Below are 22,113 nucleotides of genomic sequence, written 5' to 3' on the forward strand. Positions count from 1 at the left end.
CCTTTGCCTCTTACTGCCTGTATCCTGCTGCTGCTCTTCGCAACACCCACCATCAAGGCTGGATAAATCCCAGCAACTATCTAAATTAAGCAGCTGGTACCATCCCCCCCGTCCCCCAATCTAAAACCTGATGCTGGTCCTTAGCCATTTTTCCAGCTCTGAGCCCCAGCCCTGCATGCCTGGGGGATCCTGGGAGGCTTCACAGTCTTATGTCCTCCAAGTTACTTGCTAGGGACTTGTACATGCTTGACAGTCGGGAGTTTTCAGCAGGTGCCTGGGCTTGTTATCAGTGGGGGAGGATCCTGCGTTTTGGCAGCTGACAACAATGGGGCTCCACACACCTGGCAAGGATCCTCCCAGATGTGCCGTTGGAGATCTTGCAGCAGCAGCGTGCCCAGGCGGATCCTTTTCTTCAGCTGCCAAAGGAAGGCTGTTGTCCTCTCTCTCTCTTCCTGCACTTTGACTTGCTTTGTGAAGGCTGGCCGTGTGCACCAGCGAGCCAAGTGTGTCATGAGGATTCAGGCCACATTGACGCAGAAAAGGGATCTCCCAATTCCCCCCTCCCAGCTGCTTGAGGGCTGGCCTGGTGTTGCAACCACTGACCCTCAGTCAGCCTTTGGAACAAAGCACTCGCTGCTTGCCTGAACAGGCCCTGTGGTGTGGGAACTAGACCTTGAGGCCTTCAGGGCAGAGATCCTGGCTTTCTTTCAAGCACAGCCCGTGAAGGCCCCTTTGTGAGTACCGAGTGAGGACAAAACACCTCTTGGAAGAGGAAGTAACGTTTCCCCCCCGACATGCGTCTTGCACAAGAGAGCCACTCGCAGCAGGGTTTGCACCATGTCTTCTAGGTAGGAGACTGCCACCTTCCTCCCACCGCTGGGTTCAGTTTCAGGCTCTGCTTTGGTTCTGGGCTTCTTCAGGGCCAGGTGAGCAGTGGCTCATTTGGCCTTTGGAGTCTTTGACCCTTTCTTTTCTCCCCTACCCCAGCTCTGGTCCACCCAGAATTCTTGATAACTGCAAAGCCTGTTGGTGTTACGCCTCCTCTGAAAAAAATTTTTTTATGTCAGGGTGGGAACCTGTTGTGGCCCTTGGAGTGCTGTTGGTCACCAAACTCCCTGGCCGTGATGGCAGTCAGGGTTTCAGGGCCATCTGGGGGTTCCTCATTGCTGCTCTTCCTAATGGTGTAATGCCTTAGGACATTCTCCCCCACCCCCTTTTCTTGTTGAAAACAAATATTGACAGGGTTGGCCGCAGCCAGAGGTGGGCTCTTTGGTTGCCTGCCCAGTCAAGCTCAGCTTCCTGGCGGGACAGCTCTTTCAGTTGGGTGGGTTTTGCTCATGCCCAGTCAAGTTGGACACCCCTCTCCATCTGAGGCACAAAATACTGATAAAATTCTGCATAAACATGACTTAAAAGAACCCAGCTGTAACAAAAATTTAGCAGTGGTTTAAAACAAAATGTTTCCAGCCTATAGTTCTCACCAGCCGGCCAAGATGGCTCTGTTGCTTTCTGCTCTATGACCTTGCTCCTCTGCTTGACTGTTTCGCCCTTGCGACACTGGAGGTTCTTTGCAGTGTCAGGTTGGAGAAGGGAGGTGGGCTCATTGTGGCCCATTGTGACTTGGAAGATGACCTTGGAAGAGGGCTTGGGCAAGGGGAAGATGTTGCTTTTTGCTCCTACCGCTCTGCACAGTTCCCTGCAGCTGCCAAGCAGCCATAATGGTCCTGGGGCCCAAGAACGGGTGGTGGGTTCTGCTGGTGTGCTGAGGGAGAGACCCTGCCATACATTTTGAGAAGCTGGGTGCTGTGGTCTTCAGGGCAAGATTTTTGGGGTTGTGCTGGAGGGGAGGATGTTGCTCCCTTGAACAGCTGAGAGCTGATTTGAATCTCACGTGTCTTTGGTTTTATGGCTGTGGTTTATTTTTTCCATTGCATGCTGCTTTGAATACATGTTGGGAATCTGGAATGATACGCAAAAAGCACTAGGAAGCCTCATCTGAGGAAGCTTCCAGATGAGAGGCGCAGCTCAGGACTCGGGCTAATGGTTGCCTTCACTTCAGGGTTGGCCCAGTGGTGTGCTTGTGTCTGGAGTCCCAAGACAAAGGACCTCTTGGGGAAGATCTGGGCAGAGAAGCGTTGATCTTTTGGGGGCCTCATCTCCAGGGCACCCTTCCCCAACCCAGGGCCCCTCCAGCTGTCGTCAGACTCCAGCTCCCATTGCCCCGGATGGAGGGCTGGGAGGGCAACAGACCTGGCCAGTTACCCACAAGCAAATGGGCTGGTGGAGGTCAAGCACCTGAGGAGTGAGAGGCCAGAGGAGGTCAAGGTCCAAGGCAGTAATGGAGGGCTGAAGGTGTCAAAGAGAGGCAGGGGTCATGATCCATGGCAGGTGCTGTAGAGAGAAGGAAGTAGAAGGGCAGCCCACCTGGCTGGCTGCCAGGGTTTTTTTTAGGGCCTGGCTCAGGAGGTCAGTTGTCTCCCCAAATGATGGGACTGCAGCAGCTGCTCTCTAAGGCTGAGGCTGCTTGACTCCCCCCCCCCCCGCCAGGCGGTGGCCTCAGGGCAGGGGGATGGAGGCTGCCTCCTCCTTGCAGCCGATGAAGGTGGCTGGAACTACTCCCAGAACTACCTGGCGCTCCTCCTGCCTGCACCTAGTTTTCCATGCGGGGAGGGCCCTTCAGGGGAGGCCAAACAAGTCGGACAGGTTTGCTTTGTTCTTCTTGCCCTTCAGAGGAAACTCCTTCCCACTCCTATTTTGTCCCTGCTGTGCTGAGAGAGTATTCTGGATTTGTTGGTTTTGGTTATATGATGGGCCTTGATTACTGTTGCGGATGCCTTGCCTTCAATCTGTAGATCAAGGGTTGTGCCCCGTGCTGGTCTTCCTCCGAGTATGCTCGTTGAAATTAATGGGCACAGCTAACATAGGGCTGTGAATTTCAGTGGGGCTGCTCTTAAGAACAATGCAACCAATACTCCTGGCATGCAACAAAGTGTTGCTCTGTCCCAGCACCTGCCAACCTAGCAGTTCTAAAGCATGCCAATACAAGTAGATAAATAGGTACCGCTGTGGCAGGAAGGTAAACGGTGTTTACGTGCGCTCTTGTTTCCGTCAGAGTGTTCCGTTGCACCAGAAGCGGTTTAGTCATGCTGGCCACATGACCCGGAAAGCTGTCTGTGGACAAATAATAATGATGATGATGATGATGATGATAATAATAATAATAATAATAATTAATAATAATTTATTTGTACCCCGCCCATCTGGCTGGGCTTCCCCAGCCACTCTGGGCGGCTCCCAAACGAATGTTAAAACAATACAGCGTTAGATATTAAAAATGTCCCTAAACAGGGCTGCCTTCAGATGTCTCTTAAAAATAGGATAGCTGCTTATTTCTTTGACATCTGATGGAAGGGTGTTCCACAGGGTGGGCGCCACTACCGAAAAGGCCCTCTGTCTGGTTCCTTGTAACCTCAACTCTCGCAATGAGGGAACCGCCAGAAGGCCCTCGGTGCTGGATCTCAGTGTCCGGCTCCCGCGGCCTGAAAGCGAGATGAGTGCCGCAACCCCATAGTCGCCTTTGACTGGACTTAACCATCCAGGGGTCCTTTACCTTTACCTTTTTTACAGCTCAGCTGCCTGTAGAAATGGGAATTCTCCTCCTGGTGCTGCTGACAGGTTCTTTTTCTGCACTTGGTGTCAGCAGGCTCTTTTTAGATTATATACATTATGATAACATATTAAATATGATATAGTAAAAGTATCTCTATAAGCTGTGTATAGAAAACTGAAGCAACTACAGTCAACTTAAACAAAATATTACAAAAAATACAGTTACATATAAAAACGTTATATTAATGCAAAGTTTATAATATATGAATAAATCAATATAAGTTCATTTTCCTTCTGACACACCCTCCTCCTCTGCCTCCAGCATCCAAGCAAACTCTCAGCTCACCCACAAAATTCTCACAACGAGAAGGGTTCCTGGAAACAGTGAACCTTAGTCTGTCACTCTAAAATGGCTTTTTATGGGCAGGCAATATGCAGAAATTCTGGTTTTAGTATGCTGGCTGTTTGCCATAATAAACATGGATGAAGGCCCAAGATGGATGGTACTTCCTCAGGCTGCCCACAGCTTTGTCACATTCAGCCGTCCGTCTGATGAGAGAGCTTGGGTAATGTGGCCCCACCAGCATCTGACCTCCTCTCCTGCCTCAGAGAGTCCTTTGCTTCCCTTTGAGAGTCCCTCCTGCCCTGCTCCCCTTGGCAGGGCCGCTGTTTGCCCAGAGAGCACCCTTCTCTCGCTGCCTCCTTGGAGACGGAGGAAGCAGTGCATGGGCTCTCCTGAGAGTTCACCCCACCTTCTCAACAGGTGCTGTTGGCATCCTGCACCAGAGACTGGTGGCTGAAATGGGGAGGCGTTTTCTGGGTGGGGGTGGGGCTGCCCAGAGTGCATGCTTTTCCTAGCTGGGGTGCATGAAAATAGAGGATGTTTCCTCAGAGTGCCAAATTGTGGGCCCTTTTTCCCCTGCAGTGTTTAGAACAGATAACATCTTGCCTGGGCGCTGGTCTTTCCCAGAGCCCAGCTGTGTTGCTTGGCCTGACTCTGCCAGCACATTCAATGCCACAGCAGCCGCAGCAGGCCTGGGTGTGGCCTGGGATGATGTCATGCTTTAAATTTGGTAGCACTGCCTGCCTGCCTGAGCCGCTCACTGGAAAGTTTCTTTCGGTGGGTGTAGGAGGAAGAGGTTGGAACTGAGCAATCTGAGGATTTGGCCAGTTTCTGTGAAATGTTGCTTCGTCCTTGGAAAATAACTTTCCATTTCAGGACTGCCTCCGGGTGGGCTGGATTCCTTTTCCTAGCTGTTTAACTGTGTGAGTCTAGACAAGGCAGTTTTTCTCGCACAGATGCACCCTTTCCAGAGGTTTTTAGAGGCAGCCTTCCGTTCCCCGTGCCCCCCCCCGAAAAAAGCTCACTGAAAGGAAAGACCTGTGCAACAGAGGAAGGGGTATGGCAGTAGCTGCCCCACCTTCAGAGCTCAGGGGGTGGAACAGCAGGCCTTCCAGCCACACTTTCCTTTCTGCTCCTTTTCCTCCCAGAGGCTTTTGGTGGCAGAGCAGAGGCACATGCCGGGGGCAGGGGGCGTCCCAAGTCACCCTGCTGCAGGCTGGGGGGAAGCTTCTTCCTTCCCTACCTGTCTGCCTGGCTCAGAGGGCATTGGAGAGCTGGAGCCAGCCTGGACAGCCCATGAGCCTCTGGCTCAGAAAGTGGGGAAAGGGCCGTTCTGGAGGCTCCTAAACATAGTTGTTCTCAAAGGTTTGCAAGACAGTGCCGGCCCATCTGCAGCCTGCTAAATCAGCCCCACCCGACCCCACACCTGCCACCTGCACTTCCTGCGCTGCTTCTTCCAGTTCCCTGCAGTGCCCCGCCCACAAATTGTCTGTCCAGCTGCAAGCTTTGGAGGGCTCTCCTCCTCTTCTCATGGTGAAACATGTCTGGCTGGTGTGTTTGGGTATGTTGGGGTTCTGCTTTCTTCCCTCCTCCCTTCCTGAACATTTTAGACTTATTTGTCAGAAAGAGGCTTCAATGGCTGGTGTATTTCCCCCTCCCTCCACCACCCAGCCTGAGGAGCCGACAGTGGGAGGCAAGTGCCCCTGTCCCCCCACATATTGGTCAGGCACATGCAGGTAAGGAAGCAGAGCCACTGGCCCAGAGGGAGGGAGACAGGGAGGGCTGTGGGTCCCCCAGGGCCTTCCTTTTGGTGGCTCCACTCCACAGTTGGCCAGGGGAAGAGATGCCTCTGCTGAAGCATCACCTTTTGGGGTCCTCAGCAACACTCCAAAATTTTACCCACATTAGGGCTGAGAAGGAGCTGAGGGTACCTGAGCTTCTGTGGCTCCCCCAGGCAGCTGCTAGTGGGGATCCAGCATGGATGGTTCAGGGAGGCAACAGCCCCCCTGAACAAGCCAGATGTTGGCTATTACAAGGGCAGCTGGGCCCTTTCATTCCCCTGCAAGAGACTTTCTTGTAACTTAGACACATTGCTCTATTGGAGACACGAAGGGGCACAATTGGACCCCCTCTTCTGGCATCATTTTACCCATGCAGAAAGCACCTGTACCCACCTGCCCCACCACCTTGGAGGATGCCTTGTGGCTTGCTTTCGTAGTCCATAATGACCCTTGGCATACATTCCTCCTTTGGATGTGGCCTCAGACCTGGCTGGAGCAGGCCGTGAAGAGAGGGAGGGGTTGGGCAGCTGCCTTCCCTGGCAATAAACAGGAAGGGGGGGAGAGAGAAATGCACCCAGCAGAGGAGGAAGTGCAGAGCTGTGGTTTCTGGGAGAAAAAGGACCAGGACCAGTTGTCGCTGGTTCAGCCAAAGTCACCCCCTGCAGATGCGGTAATCCTGCTGCTTCCTGAGTCACCCTTTGCTGTTTTGTATTCTGTAGTCGGAAGGAAGTTGTTGCCAAAGCAGTTCTGCCTGGAAGGTCTTTTCTCGGTCCTTTCAGAATTGAGGGTGTTTGCACCCGCAGGGGGGCAGAACCTGAAGCTAGTTGGATTGTCTTCACTATGACAGCTTGAGGGAAACCAGGGCAGAAACACACTGCACAACCAACATACCTGCGAGGGCTGCTGCTGCTGCTTCTCAGTCACTGGGCCAGGAGGCCGAGGGTCACCTCCGCTTATGCTCTGTGGGATGCTGTTCAGCTGTTGAAACCCAAGGTGGTGGACAATGTTCTCAAAGGAGTTTGCCTTGGCTAGGGCTAGGCGATATATTGTCCAAAACTGGTTTGAAGTCCATATCATATCATGATATTATATTGTTTTCATAGTTTTTGACCTGGATTCAATATGTTGTGTGTGTGTGATGCAAAAATCACAACGTGGGAAAAACTGTGAAGCCAGCCAATGCCTCTACATATCTCCATCCGTGTTTCAGACATTGTGATATATCAGAATATTGAGATGTTTAGCTGGTGGTATATCACAAGGTTGAAACCAGATATCACCCAGCCCTACTGTTCACCTCTATATAGTTCCATCTTTATTTCAGACATCTTTATATATTGGTGTATCACAATGTTTAACTGGTGATATATCACAATGTTGAAAGCCAGATATCGGCCAGCCTTAGCCTTGGTGCCTGCCAGCTTGATTCTTGGCCATCTTTACTTACAGCAGGTAGTCGGAGGAGACCGCTTGGCTAGCAGGCCCAAGAGACCATTATTAATGGCAGTGCCTCCTTGTGAGAACCGGCAGTGGCAGGTGACTGACCAAGGAAGCCTCTGCAGGAGGGAGAGCTCCTTTCTGGGCCAGATGCTCAAGCAGGTGCTTGGTCTGTGTGCAGGTCCAGATGCTCTTGGATGAGGGTGTTTCTGGGCTGGACTCCCAAGTGGGGTCAGGAATGCAGTTCTACAGCTCTTCCCCATCGCAATTGGTCTTAGTAATTCCTTATGAGCCATACTTGGTAGTTACTTGTTAAAAGGCAGGCATGCAAGCATAAAAAATAAAAGCTAGAACTGGGTGGTCTCTTTCCCAACTCACGTTCTTCTCCCCCAACCCTCCCACTTGTAGGTGGATGGAGGCCTGCCTCAATGAAGAGCTGCCCCCCACAACGGAGCTGGAGGAGGGGCTCAGGAATGGGGTCTACCTGGCCAAACTTGGAAACTTTTTCTCCCCCAAAGTGGTGTCTCTCAAGAAGATCTACGACCGGGAGCAGACCAGGTATAAGGTAGGCAAGCATTTTTCTTCTGTAATGAAGCATCTCGCGGGGCAGAAAGAAGCAATCGGCCCAACTGCAGCTGTTGGAAAGCACAGAGCAGGATATATGAGAAGATGTGTCACAGTTGGTGTTCCCCGATTTTTATTTTGTTTCTTAAAAATTGGTGCATGGCCTTTCACTAGCAATAAGAAAGTATGGAAATGGTCTCAGTTACGTTTGTTGATCACAGATAGTCTTCCTTAGAGGAGAGCATGGTGTGCTTTCTGAAGGCTCTTGCAGCTATGGTGAGGCTCAGGCAGCAGCTTTTGCACAGAAATGTGTCAACATGACCCCCAGCCAAATCGCTGGCTTCTGGGGTGAAGGGGGCTGATCCACATGAACACAGCCTGCCTGCCTGCATGATGCTTCTTTGTTGTTTTATTTATTGACTTATTTTATTACCTGCCCTTCACCCTAAGGTCCCAGGGCAGGTTACAATATTAAAACACAATACCAAAAGCAGTTTTAAAGAAACTTACAATGCACCTTCCTTCACATCTCCCGCTTCTTCCTCTGCGTTTCAGGCCACGGGCCTCCACTTCCGGCATACAGACAACGTGATTCAGTGGCTGAATGCAATGGCAGAGATTGGCCTCCCCAAGGTAACTTTGCCTGGACTGGGAACGGACAATGTCTTTGAAGGTGGGGAGTGGGGGGGGGGGTGGCAGAAGAAATACATATATGGGAACCAAGAGTTGAGCACTCCAAACCACTTTACCTCTTCACTCCAGGTTCTTGGCATAGTCGTCATGTTTCTCCCTCCTGCCAACTCTTCCTTGGGGTGCTGCAGAGTGCTCTCTCTCTTCTCCCTGTTCCCACCTCCCCACAAAAGGACTGAGTTTGTGGGCATGGTGGAGGAGCGAGCTTTGGGGAAGCCGTTGCTCTGTTTTGCTCTGCCAAGCATGTGGAGGAATCAGTGGGCCTCTTTTTCTTTGCGTTCAGATTTTTTACCCAGAAACAACAGACATCTATGACCGGAAGAACATGCCACGCTGCATCTACTGCATTCACGCACTCAGGTAATCACACAGAGGGGATGATGTTTTGAGGCTGGAAGAAACATCCTTGCCCGCCCTCCCCTTTCTCTTTCTCTCTGTCTCTTAGAAAGGTAGCAGGCATCAACAGTCTGCTTTCCAGCAGAATCAGTCAATTCTCACTTTCCTTGCTTCGTTGGCAAGGAAATGCATTCTTTTCAACTGCCTACTTAAACCCCATCTGGGCTTAAATTGTGTTTGTTGATTCTTTCAAAAATTAAGTCACGCACCCATAGTTCCTGCCTGGAAAACTGAACATGCTAACGCTAGCAAGGCTATACAGTATTAATTTCTAGGGTGGCCAGAAAAGAAATTAAACTTTTCCTGCCTCGGTCCTGAATCAGTTGTGCTAACATCAGCAAGGATAGGTGATTAATCCTGCCCCCTGCAGAACGATTCCCCCCCACACTCCGTTTCTGTCATGGTGAGAGGCTATTTATTCCCAGGAATTTAGGGAGTCTCCCTGCTTCTAATTTGCCCTGTTCTGACAGGGGGAGATCTTCTATGTGCAGAAGACTTAAGGGCAAGAGGCAACTTGAATCTAAAAGTCGTAAGAGGAAGAGATCCCACAAATTTCCTTCAAACAGCATTTCTGTGCGTTCTCTCATCTCCCCGATGAGTTTTTATTATTATTTTATTATTTATTGAATTTGTATTCTACCCTTCATCTGAAGATCTCGGGAGGTTCACAGCATAAAAGCAGTACAAAAACTCAGAATGCATAATAAAAACAAGAGAAAGAACAAACCAACCCCCACCCCCCACCCCACTGCCTGATCGTCCTTTATTTTTCCTCAGTTTGTACCTGTTCAAGTTGGGATTGGCCCCGCAGATTCAAGACCTGTATGGCAAAGTGGACTTCACAGGTGAGGGGAGCTCCTGCCTTCTTTTCTTTGGGTAGGCCATGGACGAAGTGGCTTGAGTTTTTGTTTTTAGAAAGTGCACTGTCTGGCTGTTGGGTTGGACAGCAGAGCCTCCCTTTGCTTTCTGCTAAAGATCAAACCCAGACTTGGACCAGGCCTTGCCGTTCTTGACTGGGGGCCTTCCCAGGTGCTATCTCCTCCACCAGTGGTTGGACCTGTCACTGGGATTTGTGGATGGCAGGGGGGAAGGAGATGGGGAAATGCCTGGCTGCCTTTTTGTTGAACCCTTGGCTGGCTGGCTGCCTTTACCAGGTATTTTCAAAAGGGCAGATGGGGCTCACCTGGTCCTTTTCCATTGTGCTATTCCAGAGGAGGAAATCAGCAACATGAGGCTCGAGCTGGAGAAGTATGGGATTCAGATGCCTGCCTTTGGAAAGATTGGTGGGATTTTGGCCAACGAGCTCTCTGTGGATGAAGCAGCACGTAAGGGGAAATGGGTTTCACTCTTTTCTGGTTGGTCGTATGAGATAGAGTGTTACCATGGAGACATAATTTATTGGAAGAATTAAATATGATGGAAGGGATTCTGTTTGTAAAAGTGGCAGAGATTTTATATAATGCAGGGCCTGGAGATTGCCTTCTGAGATGAGCACCTGTTTTGCAACCACGGGTGCTTGCCAGTGTTGTGCTCCTGTTCTCTGCCCAAGTGCCCACGTTCTCCTCCCAAGAAAAGGAAGGGGATTGGGCTTGCGGGGTTGGGTCGCTCATTGAGCATCTCCAGGGCTGTGACTGACCAGAGCCTGTGCCTGGTGTTCCCCCCAGTGCATGCGGCTGTAATTGCAATCAACGACGCCATCGACCGCCAGATTCCTGTTGAAACTTTTGCGGCAATGAGGAACCCCAATGCCATGTTGGTGAATCTGGAAGAGCCCCTCGCACCCACCTACCAGAGCACCCTGTACCAGGCGAAGCGGGACAAGACAGAAAATGCACGGAACAAGGTAGAATTTATTTTACATACCGCCAAATGACCCAAACCTCTGTGAGGTTTGCATGTGGCACTTTCTGTTCCATATGGTGGAAGTGCTTAGACCTGCAGCTGGAGAGGGAGAGATTGCTTTGATGGTTTGACCCACAGCTGCCTCAGGTTAGAGCAGGCTTGCCACAAGGTGATAGCTCTGTCTTGGGAGGACAGGCTTGCCGTGCCCTGCTTTCACACCTCTCCAGGGCAGTGGCAGGACCTGCCGATGCACATGCTACATTATGCTTTTGAATTAAAATAGGAAAAGTCTCTTTGCCTAGGAATCAGGACTTGCATGGAACTTGGCCTAAGGAAAGTGACCTTAGCCGAATTTCTTTCTTTCTGTCTGTCTTCAAACCAGACTGTGGTAGTTAACACACAGCTTTTCTTATGAAGCTCAAAGCAGTAAGGAAAGTGTGATTAAATTGTTACTCTCCCCAGGCCACATCCCCTCCTAAGCCACACGCTTCCCCAGTCCAGTTTACTCTCCTTGAGTGTTTTTGTCTGGTAGGATGTGCGCTTGATGTCTGGCAATGCAAACTCTAGGTTTGTGTAGTAACTAGCTTACTGTGCAGAGGTGAAATTTGCATCAGTTGCTCCACCCACTTTTGCCTCTGGCCCTGTGCGCTGCTGGTATGTGGCCTCTGGAAGATTGCCCAGATAGGAATGCAACCTTCAGTTTAGAAATGCTCCCTGACATTGCAGTAGATTGATTGAATACACGTTTGCAGCGTTGGGATGCAGCTCTGAAAGCTGGTATTGCCTTGCAGCCACATGTCTTGCACGAGATGCTTCAGTCTTTCTTGTTAGCTGTTTGGGAATGTGCCTCTGGCAGTGCTGCTTGTTCCGGGAGGAGGATGGGGCGGGGGCGGGGGGGAGCAGGGAATGTTCCCTTTCATTGCAGGAACTTGGTGTTGAGTCTCGTAAGTGCCTTCCTGCTTTTGGGCAGTGGGGAGGAAGGCCTAGAGGCCCTTGCAGCAGTGTCTCCACGTGGGTCTAGTGCATCCGCCAGCCCGTTTAGCCCCACGCTTGCACACCTCCCAGCTTTGGAAGCTTTTGCCACCGCCCCCCAAAGGCAGCTCTAAGGAGGTGCTCCTGTCCTGACTGCTGTTTTCTCCCTTCTCCTTTCAGATTGCCTCTGAGGATATGGAAAGGGAAAGGGACGTGTATGAAGAGCTGCTGACTCAAGCAGAGATCCAGGGCAATGTCAACAAAGTCAACAGTAAGCCCATCACCCCCATCCTAGCACTCCTGGCTTCCTTATGAGACACTCTTTGCTCAAGAAACCCCTTTAGGAAGCAGAAAATCCCATCTCTGGATCCCCCCCCCAAAAAACTATGCCCTCCCCAAAAACTATGCTCCAACACTATCCTTCTATGTGGGCTCCATTTGCCTCATGAATGTGCTGGAGATGCCGAACTAGAGACTTAGCTGGGAACAAGCAGCAGGACGGGGGAGGCAAAGTGCCAGGAGAGACCGTCCTCTGTCCATATTGCCACTCCCTACCCCATTGGCTTCTAGAACCTTCTGTTGTGCTCTGGGACATCTCAGGCATGGGGAGCATTTGGGGTTCTGCATGGGGTGGTGGAGGTGAAGAAGCCCTCCTGAGGAGGCCACTGCTACCCAAGGCCAGCTCCGTCTAGCTTTCCTTCTCTTTCTCTCTCTCCTCAGCCCACTCGGCCTTGTCCAAGATCGACCTGATTCTGGACCAAGGAGATTCTGCCGCATTGTACGCTGCCCTGTCATCGGCAGCCTTGGGTCTCCGTGGGCTGCGGCCAGAGAACGGCGACTGGTACCTGAAGCAGCTTCTGAGGGACAAGCAGCAGAAACTGGAGGTAGGGAAGCCAGCAGGTGGGTGTTCCTGGCACCTGGCTCGCAAGGAGCTCCTTCCGCTGGTGTGCACTTGGGACCCAGGATGTCTTAAGGACCAACAACACATTCAGCCGCGTATCACAGACCCTGTGAATACATGGTGGCCCTGAGCAGCTGTTAAATTTTTGTTCAGCATTGGCTGCTGGCTTCCTAATCCAGTTGGCCTGACCTATTCTTGCTCTCTTCTCCAAGAGCAAACTTCCTGTTCTGCTTTGAGATACAGGCCAGCTGCTGCTCTCCATGTTCGGCCAAGTGCTGGGAATCGTGGGAGGCGTTGCACAGAATGCCGCTGCCACCACCTCCACGTTCCTGGTCCTGAATAAGGGGGTCAGCAGAAAGGAAATAAAGGGAGGTTCTGGCTCTGCCGGGGCTGTTGGAGGCAGCACAGACAAGTCTACTCTTTCCCCACCTCAGGCCGGCAGAGACGGGCCCTTGCAGAAGGAGGAGCTGCAGGCCGGGGTGGACGTGGCAAACGGCATGGCTCAGCAGTACCAGCAGAGTAAGTTCTCCATGGGGCCCTTGCAGTTTGGGTTTTGCAGCTGGACAGGGCAGGCCTTTCTTGTGCTTCAACTGGAAAGCAAGTCCTCCCTTCACCCCTCCACCCTCCCTTCATGCAGGTTCTGAGGCGTGTCTGGGCAGGGGGCTGTCCTCCCACCCAGTTTTATTGTGACTGCTGTGAGAGCAATCTCCCCAGCTTCACTTTTCCTCCCATTAAGAACATGCCATCTCACTCTTTCTTTCTTTATTAATCCTCTCCTCATCTTTTCCTGCCTTCATTTGTTTAATGCGGCTGTGGCTGACACAGTGACACACCCTTCCATTTCTCCTCTCCTGTGGCCCAGGTGCCCTTGAGCATCTTTCCCTTGGGATGTACTGTCACTGCTGGGTGGGGTCAAGTCCTTCCCTCCTACTACATCACTCCCTGAGGGAGGAACCTCAGGTGAAGCATTGTCCCTGTTGTGAAAAAAGCAGTCCTGCAGCCCCAAGGAACCTGTTGCCTTGGGCTCTGCTGTGGTTGAAGTGGACAGTTTCCTCATGAGGGGAAGGCATGGTGCTTTGCAGCCAGATCTTCTTGTTCACCTCTGTCCATTTGGAAGAAGAAGAAGCAGGTTAGCCTGGCATCCTCTCTAGGAGTTGCTCTCGGGGGCCAGCAACCTGCCATCACTATTATTCTTCTAGGAGCCAGTGTGGTGTAGTGGTTAAGAGCGGTAGACTCGTAATCTGGTGAACCGGGTTCGCATCTCCGCTCCTCCACATGCAGCTGCTGGGTGACCCTGGGCTAGTCACACTTCTTTGAAGTCTCTCAGCCCCACTCACCTCAGAGTGTTTGTTGTGGGGGAGGAAGGGAAAGGAGAATGTTAGCCGCTTTGAGACTCCTTCGGGTAGTGATAAAGCGGGATATCAAATCCAAACACTTCTTCTTCTTCTTCATGCACCTGGCTTGCTCCTGGCAAAGGTGGGTGCCTCCCTGCTGGTATGCCCAGCAACCTCCAGGGGAGCAAAAGCTTCAGCCTCTCACCTTTCCTTCCTCTCTCCTTGGGCTCTCAGGATTAGCAGCTGTGGGGAGGATCAGCACAGCCATCCGCAACGGCCTCGCTGAGAAGACAGTGGTGGAACTGATGAACCCCGAGGCCCAGCTGCCTCCAGTCTATCCATTTGCTGCTGAGCTGTACCAGAAGGAACTGGCCACCCTGCAGCAGCAGAGTCCGGACGTAAGTCCCTTGAAGGGTTTTGCTGATGTTTTGCTTTTAAGGTGTCCTCATGAGACGTTGTTTGAGCATTCCTACCAGGGCTGTGTGCATCTGTGAGAAATGCATGTTTTCCACCATGAATCAAGGAGCTGGCTGCAGCTCCCTATTGCATGTGTATGCAGTGAGGAACATGACCTGTGCAGGATGTGGGATGTGAGCTTGACAAGGAGCTCTTCCATGAGCTACATGCACAAGCATGCCGGCTACTCTGTCTCCCAGGGGCACCTTCATCCTTCTCTCCTCCTGCAGCATCTCTGCGACTTCATGCTGGGATGAGCATTTGGGGAAGGTGGATCAAGCTGTGCCTGGCTGTGCCTGTCTCGGGGGTGGGGGGCGGCGCTGGCGCTGCTTGGCTGGCTGAACTTGGCGGTTGGTGGGTGGGAGTGCTGAGGTTTTCTCCTACCATTTGCTTCTGAAATACCTCTGGTATTTTGGCCGATGTGATGTCTACTTAATGTGCACAGGTAGTTCCCTCCGAGTCAGGCTTTCAGCCCGGCCTTCCAGGGATATTGCAGAACGCTTCTTTTGCTCAGCTTTCCTAGAGAGGAACAAATGATAAGAACCTTGAAATTGTTGACCTGGACCCAGATCCCTCCCTCCCCCTGGACATTCTGCCGGTGGAGTTTAGCCAGTACCATCACCCCTGAGGCCTTGCTTGACTTTGTGTGGTCAGCGTGGTCCTCTTTCTCTGTCTCCTCAGGGTCACCTCACACACCCAGAACTGTCGGTGGCTGTGGAGATGCTCTCTTCAGTGGCCCTCATCAACCGAGCTCTGGACTCCGGGGATGTCAACATGGTCTGGAAGCAGCTGAGCAGCTCAGTGACGGGTCTGACAAATGTTGAGGATGAAAACTCCCAGAGGTCAGCCCCCACCCCCCTCCACAGCACACCCACCAGCCTTTCTCTCTTGAGAAGGGCCAAGTGCTCCTGTGGCGGCAGCAGCTCAAGATGGCTGAAATGGGAGGAGACGAAGGAAATGGGACCTGTTAGGCCCTCTGGTCTCGTGCTCCAGAGTCCTCTGAGTCCCAAGTGGAGGTTCTGGGGACAGACCAGAGGACCCAACAGCACCTCCAGTGGCCACTAGGGAGGAAGTGACAAGTGGTTCCTGGGAAGTGGGGTAGAAAGTGATTGGACAGTTCTGGCCTGTGAGAGCCCCTTTTGAGGCTCTGGCTTTTGGCCCTCAGGGTTAGGCCAGGGAAGCAGGACTTGAAGAGTTTCCTGCAGGCAAACCCCTTTGCGTTCGTGTGCTCCAGATCATTGCCACTGGGAATGGTGCCTTTTGCGCAGGCCTTCCGCTTCCTCCACCTCCTCTGGCCTTGCCTGCATCTTCATGTTTTGTTCTCTCAGCGGCCAGCCCCTTGACGTGTGCTGTCTTGACTATTCGGCAGGTACATTGACGACTTGCTGAAGCTGAAGAGTCAGGCACGGAGTGAAGGGGCCGAGTTCGTCACCTGGAATGACATCCAGTCGTGCGTTGACCGGGTGAATGTGGCAGTGCATGAAGAGCATGAGCGTAAGTGCCTCTCGGGGTGTGGAAACTTCCCAGGGGTGGATGCCCTTGACACCCAGGCCTCCATCCAAGCCCCATCTGGGCTAGGTGGTGGCTTGGGATCCGGAAGGCCTGCATTGGTCCTTTTCGTGCCATGACTGGGTGGGCAGGACTTCTTAGCGAGCCTGAGATCACTGGTGAAATCAAGGTGCCATTCTGGGAATGGATGCGAAGGCAGCAAAGCACAGAAAGGGATATTCAGAGGTGGAGTATGTGTCTTTTGCGTGGCCAATGGCTAGTTCAATTGGTGGCCACACAAGGCAGTTTTCTAGCCCAGACTGTCATAGTCAGAGGCCATGAGAGATTTTGCTTAGCCAAGGAAGTGCCAAGTGACAATACCACTCCTCTGGTTCTCAACAAAGGAGGTCCCACTTCAAGGTCCCACTTCTCCTTCCTGGAACCCTGAGGCTGGCTGTGAGAAAGAAGCTCCCACCTGAAACAGCAGAATGCTGCTGCTAGTCAGTGTCAACAGTACTAAGCGAAACTGACAGTCAGACTCAGTCTAAGGCAGCTTCCTCTGTCCTCTCTTCAATCACTGGCTCCACCTGTTCCTTTCCTGCCAGATAACTTTGCAATCCAGCACCTGAAATTAGGGACATTAGGGCCCACTCATTCAGTTTGCTCTGACTTTCTTCCTTTGTCCGGGATTGTGACATCTTAGAAACTTAGCTGGGTTGAGAAGCAGTTGCAGCCCAAGGATATGTGACTGGGGGGGGGGGACACTTGGGCAGTAGTCAAGACTATGCAAATGCTGGAGTCATTCCTTCATCCAGAATGGTTGGTCTCTTGAAGCCATAGTGAGCTGTGAATCAACGCCAAAGCCCTCCAGGATTTAGAGGGCTGGAGGCATCATGTGGTACCCTGGCTATAGGAGAGGTTACGTAGGCCTCTTGTCAGGAGGGAGTGGCCCAGCAGCCAGTTTGTTCCTGCATGCCCTTCCTGGGGTGACACTCTGCGGGAGGCTGATGCTGGGCTCCACATGCCGTTCTGTGTCATGGGAAGCTGCCTTATTCCACATCTGACTTTGCTCCATTGCTCTCGGTGTAGTCTGCATGAACTCCAGTTCTGCAGGCAGTACTTTCTCAGCTTTTCCCAGAGGTGCCAAGGATCGAGCCCGAGACCTTCTCCATGCAAAGCATGTGCACTTCCCTCCTGCCATGGTCCCTCTTTCTTCCGAGAGCTGGGGCAAAACCTCATTTCTCACCCCACCCGCCTGCTGGGAGTTCAGCCCTGCTATCTTAAGCAAGTCCTTCTTGCGTGGCTGACTGCAGTAGCTTAGCTACCAGTTCATCTGCTCCTTTAAATTTCTCCAGATCCTTCTGTAGGGTTGTGGAAGGTCAGCTCAGGTGGTTGCTTTATCTATAAAAGTATCAGATCAACAGGAAGTTGTGGGCTGAAAATAACACGGTTCAGCCCCAAACACTTGGGATGCTAACCAGGCAAGACAGCATGCCAGGATGTGCTGTTGAAAGTCTGGCCCATCTTGTCTTCCCTGTGCACTTGACCTCTGTTAGGGTGAGGTCAGTGTCCCCTTGAGGGAGGAGACGGGGCTCGAGAATGGGAGGACCTCCTTCAGCCTGGGAACGTCAGCGAGGGTGAAGCGGGTCTCATCAGAGGGAGGCAGCTCCTCCAGGGTCCAGCATCTCTTGTGTTCGGCAGGTGTTTCTGTTGCTCTGAGGAACAAGATGCCAGAGGCCTTGTCATGTTTTAGCTGCCTTGAACTCAGCCAGTCCGATTAGGGTTTTTATGGCTGGTGTATGGTTTTTACATCTTCTATAGCTCTATCAATTCATGTTTAGGGCTAGTATTGTATGATGACTTTTGTAATTTGTTTTATATTTTATTACTGTTTTATATTTTAATACTGCATGAAAGCCACCTTGGGAAAGTGGTTTCCTGAAAAGGTGGCATATAAGACTTTAGAGGAAATAAACAGCCAAGTCATCCCTCCCTGGCTGCTTCCCTCTGTGGGCTCTTCCAGTCAACCCTGGCTGCTCCCTCAGCCCTTTCAGTAATCTGGGGAGTGCTTTTCCTTCCTTTCTTGGAGTAGGAGCAGAAGGACCCTTGGCCTCTTCCTCAGGTGCCTGGCCTAACAGTTGTGGTGTGTGGGCCAGCAGGGAGCAGGAGCAGAAGGTCTACCGGGTGGTGCCTCATGTGCCCCTAGAGATCCCCCTGCTTTCATCCTTCCTTTCTGTCCTGTTTGCTCCAGGGATCTTGGCAATCGGGCTCATCAATGAGGCTTTGGACGAAGGAGATGCGAGGAAGACCTTGCAGGCGCTACAGATTCCTGCAGCAAAGCTGGAGGGGGTCACCCCCAAAGTAGCACAGCATTACCAAGATGTGCTGCTCCGCACCAAGAGGGAGAAAGCTCAGGTGCGTCGGGCATCCCTCCCTGCATCCAGGTGTGGGGAGGTTTCCACTGCCTGACTTCTTTGCTGGGGGTGTTCCACAGCCCCATATTTTAGTGAGGCCAGGCAAGATAACCTTGGCCGTCATTTGGTGCCCAGGGAGGATGGCAGTGATGCCTCTGTTGGCTCTCAGAAGCCTTTGAGTGGCTTCCTGTCTGTGCACTGAAAAGGGGTGCAACTTCTGCTGCAGTTTTGGGGTCCTCCTTGGCCCGCCAATAAGATATTTGTATGGAATGTTGATGTTTATTAATGGCATTGCTTGTCCTCAGCCCCCTTTATGTTCATGAGCTTCTGTTGAGTCTCGTTTGGCCCAACAGGGAGGCAGAGACGTGGCCAATCTCCTTCCACCCACTTAGAGCAAGGGGTAGCCACTATGGTGCCCTCAGGATACTGTTGGACTCCCAACTTCCATCATCCCTTGCCAACAAGGACGATGGTCAGGGCTGATGGCAGGAGCTGCCACCGTCCCTTTCGAAGAGAGACCATTTCACTCTTCATCAGTGCTTTGTCTGAGGCAAGCTGGACTGGGTGCCATTCAGCTAAATGGATTTTAGCTTAAACTAAGCCAGTCTGCAGGTGGAGGCAAATGTTGCTTTGCACGTCAGTCATCTAGCATGTCTAAATTGGACTGGCGTGGGCTGGGAAGATTGAGAGGCAAAGCAGGCCTTTTGCCCCTCCCCTGGGTATGATATCCTCTCTTCTGTTTGGCTTCAGTTTCTCTGCTGGGGATGAACCTTGCTTTGCTTTGCTTTCAGGAAACTCGGGATGAAACGGCTGTCCTCTGGCTGGATGAAATCCAGGGCGGTGTTCTCCAGTCAAACAGGGACACAGAGGAAGCCCAGCGCTGTGAGTCTCCCTGTCGTCTTTTCAGCAGTTTTGGGTGGGTGGGTGGGGGCCTGCCAATCTCTGTTCCCGTCTAAAGATGCAACCATGCCGGTGGGGTGGGAAGCTGGTTCTGTTTGTTTGAACACTGGCATTTCTCTTGGTCACACTTCCCAGAAGCCTGCATCCTAATACCCAACTGGCATTAGGATCATTTTAGCCTTAGGGGGTCTGTTTCGTCTCTTGGGAGGTTGCAGGTCTAAGTCAGTAGCCTGAGACCTCCTTGTAAAATGGCCAGTGTTCACTGTGGTGGTTTTTTCCGTGGTCGCTCAGACTCCCCTCCACCCTCTCCCTGCGTTTTGGCCTCTGTCTCTGCAGAGGTCACAGGGGCTTCTCTTGCTTTTATCTCAGTTGCTGTAGGAATCCTGGCGATCAACGAGGCAGTGGACCAAGGAGATGTTGGGGTGACCCTGGGCTGCCTGCGTTCAGCTGACGTAGGGCTGTATGGCGTGACCCCAGAGTGTGCAGACACGTACCAGCAGGAGCTGGCGGAAGTCAAGAGGACGAAGCTGGCAGCAGGTGAAGGCAGGGGCTGGGGAGGAATGGGAGCTGTGGTCTGCAGGGGCCTGGACCAGCGGAGGGGAGAGGCTGTGTTTACTGCTAGGCTGTCTTTGGCCATCCAGGCCAGCTTTGCCTCCTCTCCCCGCTCTGCTCCTACTTGCTTGGCAGTGTCTGCTCACATTGTGTTACAGAGCCCCATGGTTCCTCCTTACGGAGGCAGAGAAGAAGGGCTTCTTTGGCCCCCTCCCAATGACATCCCATTTCTTCCAGGAGACAACGGCAGTGAGTGGGTGAAGCACTGGGTGAAGGGAGGCTACCATTATTACCATAACATGAGGACCAAAGAAGGAAGCTGGGAAGAGCCCCAGGGAGGATTTGTGCCAAATAACACACAGCTCTCCAGGGAGGATATCCAGGTATGTTGAGCGTGTGCCATCTCCTCTAGTCCTCATCACCACCAGTCAGGGCCAAGTGCCTCTTGACCTGGTCAGTACAATGGGGGGGGGGGGTTGTCATCGCAGGGTATCAGGTTTGTTTTGCCCCCTCTCAAGTGATCCTTGATTTCCTTTCCTCAGTCACTGACATGTGCAAGGCCCTTTATGACTTCAGGGGGCAGCTTTGGGTGCTTCTGCTGCAATATTTTTTCTCGCTATTTCTTTAAAACAGAAATATGATAGGAGTGGAGAAGTGGGACCCACTTCCTTGACTTGGCAGGAATACCACCTGCCATTTGTTTATTCCCCTCCCTTCCAGCTGCTCATTATAAAAGCTATTATGTAACTTTAGCAATGGGTCTTAAGTTTGCTGGTTTTCCTCCTCCCTCCCCATCCCACTTTCCTTTTGTGCCAAGTCTATTAGATTGTAAGCCTGTGGGCACAGCCTGCTTTTCTAATCTTGGCACAATGCCTGGAAAATTGTAAGGTAGTAGCTATATGAGATAAATACAATGAGATAAATAGGTAAAGGTAAAGGGACCCCTGACCATTAGGTCCAGTTGTGTCCGACTCTGGGGTTGCGGCGCTCATCTCGCGTTACTGGCCGAGGGAGCTGGCGTACAGCTTCCAGGTCATGTGGGCAGCATGACAAAACCGCTTCTGGCAGAACCAGAGCAGCGCACAGAAACGGCATTTACCTTCCCGCCACAGCAGTACCTATTTATCTACTTGCACTTTGATGTGCTTTCGAACTGCTAGGTGGGCAGGAGCTGGGACCAAGCAATGGGAGATCACCCTGTTGCAGGGATTCGAACCGCCGACCTTCTGATCAGCAAGCCCTAGCTCTGTGGTTTAACCCACAGCGTCACCCGCGTCCCCGCTGTACGAGATAGTTGCAGCAAAAAGAATAGCCTCATAGTACCTTAAACACTAAGAACTGTACTATGGCATAAACTTCAGGTGCTTCATTAATAATAATAATAATAATAATAATAATAATAATAAATTTAATGGTTTACATTCCAGATAAAAACCATAAAATACAATAATTATATCAGCAAAATATTAAAATGACATTAAAACCTGGTAGTACACCTACACAGTGACAAAAGGGCAGCAAAGGCAAAGTGTTAAAAGGTCCCTGAAGGTACAATGAATAAACACTCCCTGAGGTGATGCTGGGAGCACCTGACAGCCCATCAGAGGCAGCAACTCCTTCCACCATGAAGGCCGTTCTCTTGGGTCACCCTGAGTTGAGGGACCTGCCTCTGGGGCAAGGATGGGTGTTGGTTGCCTTTTGACCAGGTGCTGAGTGTGGCCTTTTTCCTCCCCCCCCCGCCCCCCGCTGCCTTTCCCTGGGCCAACGGGGATCTAGAGCTCCATTTCTGCCGTCACTGCCGCGTACAACCGAGAGCAGCTCTGGCTGGCCAACGAGAACTTGATTACCAGGCTGCAGGCCTGTTGCCGCGGCTACCTTGTCCGCCAGGAGTTCAGTGGCCGGATGCGTTTCTTGAAGAAGCAAGTTCCTGCCATCACCTGCATCCAGGTACAGGGGGAAAGTGGCGGTGGGAGGGCAGGGATAACTTGGGGAGAGAAAGCAAAGAGCTGCCGGGGGGTGGGCATTGAGGGTGGGGGACTCTGGGTCAGGGATGTGTAATGTGGCTGGTCTGTGGTGGTACCCACTTGGTAAAGCTTCCTTTGGTCTGTTGGCTGGGCTGCTTCAAGGTGCCCACAGTCAACCCTTTTGTTCTCATTCTGTTGTTTGTGGTTGCTGGCTAGGGATACCATGTACCTCAGGCTGTACCTCACGGCTGTGGAGAATTTGAGGAGTCCAGTTCTGGTGCCAGAGTGATGGGCAGCTAAGCAAAGGGCCATGCGCCCCCCCCCTAAGTCCCCGCTTCTTTCGCCCCAACCAAGTCATGCAGGAGAACAGCCCAGCATTGGCTTGGAAGAGTTTCTTGGTCTTTCCTGCTGGTGTAGGGGAGTGAGGTTGTTTAAGCTGTAAGCTCCCCCAGGGGATCTCTGTTGCAAGG

General features: G+C 52.0%; 1 protein-coding gene across 2 annotated transcripts in view; it reads left to right on the forward strand.

Annotated features, from left to right (window-relative positions):
• Window positions 1–22,113, forward strand: part of IQGAP1 (IQ motif containing GTPase activating protein 1) — a 47,538-nt gene that overhangs the window by 10,080 nt on the left and 15,345 nt on the right. For both annotated transcript variants that reach the window (XM_033166607.1, XM_033166606.1), the window contains exons 3-19: window positions 7,579–7,735; window positions 8,290–8,367; window positions 8,708–8,784; window positions 9,598–9,665; window positions 10,032–10,145; window positions 10,485–10,663; window positions 11,815–11,905; window positions 12,355–12,518; window positions 12,970–13,054; window positions 14,104–14,267; window positions 15,007–15,167; window positions 15,695–15,819; window positions 18,065–18,228; window positions 19,019–19,109; window positions 19,497–19,664; window positions 19,917–20,062; window positions 21,456–21,626. In XM_033166607.1, the coding sequence (XP_033022498.1) occupies window positions 7,579–7,735; window positions 8,290–8,367; window positions 8,708–8,784; window positions 9,598–9,665; window positions 10,032–10,145; window positions 10,485–10,663; window positions 11,815–11,905; window positions 12,355–12,518; window positions 12,970–13,054; window positions 14,104–14,267; window positions 15,007–15,167; window positions 15,695–15,819; window positions 18,065–18,228; window positions 19,019–19,109; window positions 19,497–19,664; window positions 19,917–20,062; window positions 21,456–21,626 (2,203 nt within the window). The remainder of the gene's footprint in view (window positions 1–7,578; window positions 7,736–8,289; window positions 8,368–8,707; window positions 8,785–9,597; window positions 9,666–10,031; window positions 10,146–10,484; window positions 10,664–11,814; window positions 11,906–12,354; window positions 12,519–12,969; window positions 13,055–14,103; window positions 14,268–15,006; window positions 15,168–15,694; window positions 15,820–18,064; window positions 18,229–19,018; window positions 19,110–19,496; window positions 19,665–19,916; window positions 20,063–21,455; window positions 21,627–22,113) is intronic.

This window comes from Lacerta agilis, chromosome 13 (genome assembly GCF_009819535.1).
Source record: "Lacerta agilis isolate rLacAgi1 chromosome 13, rLacAgi1.pri, whole genome shotgun sequence".
In the NCBI taxonomy this organism is placed as follows: Eukaryota; Metazoa; Chordata; class Lepidosauria; order Squamata; family Lacertidae; genus Lacerta; species Lacerta agilis.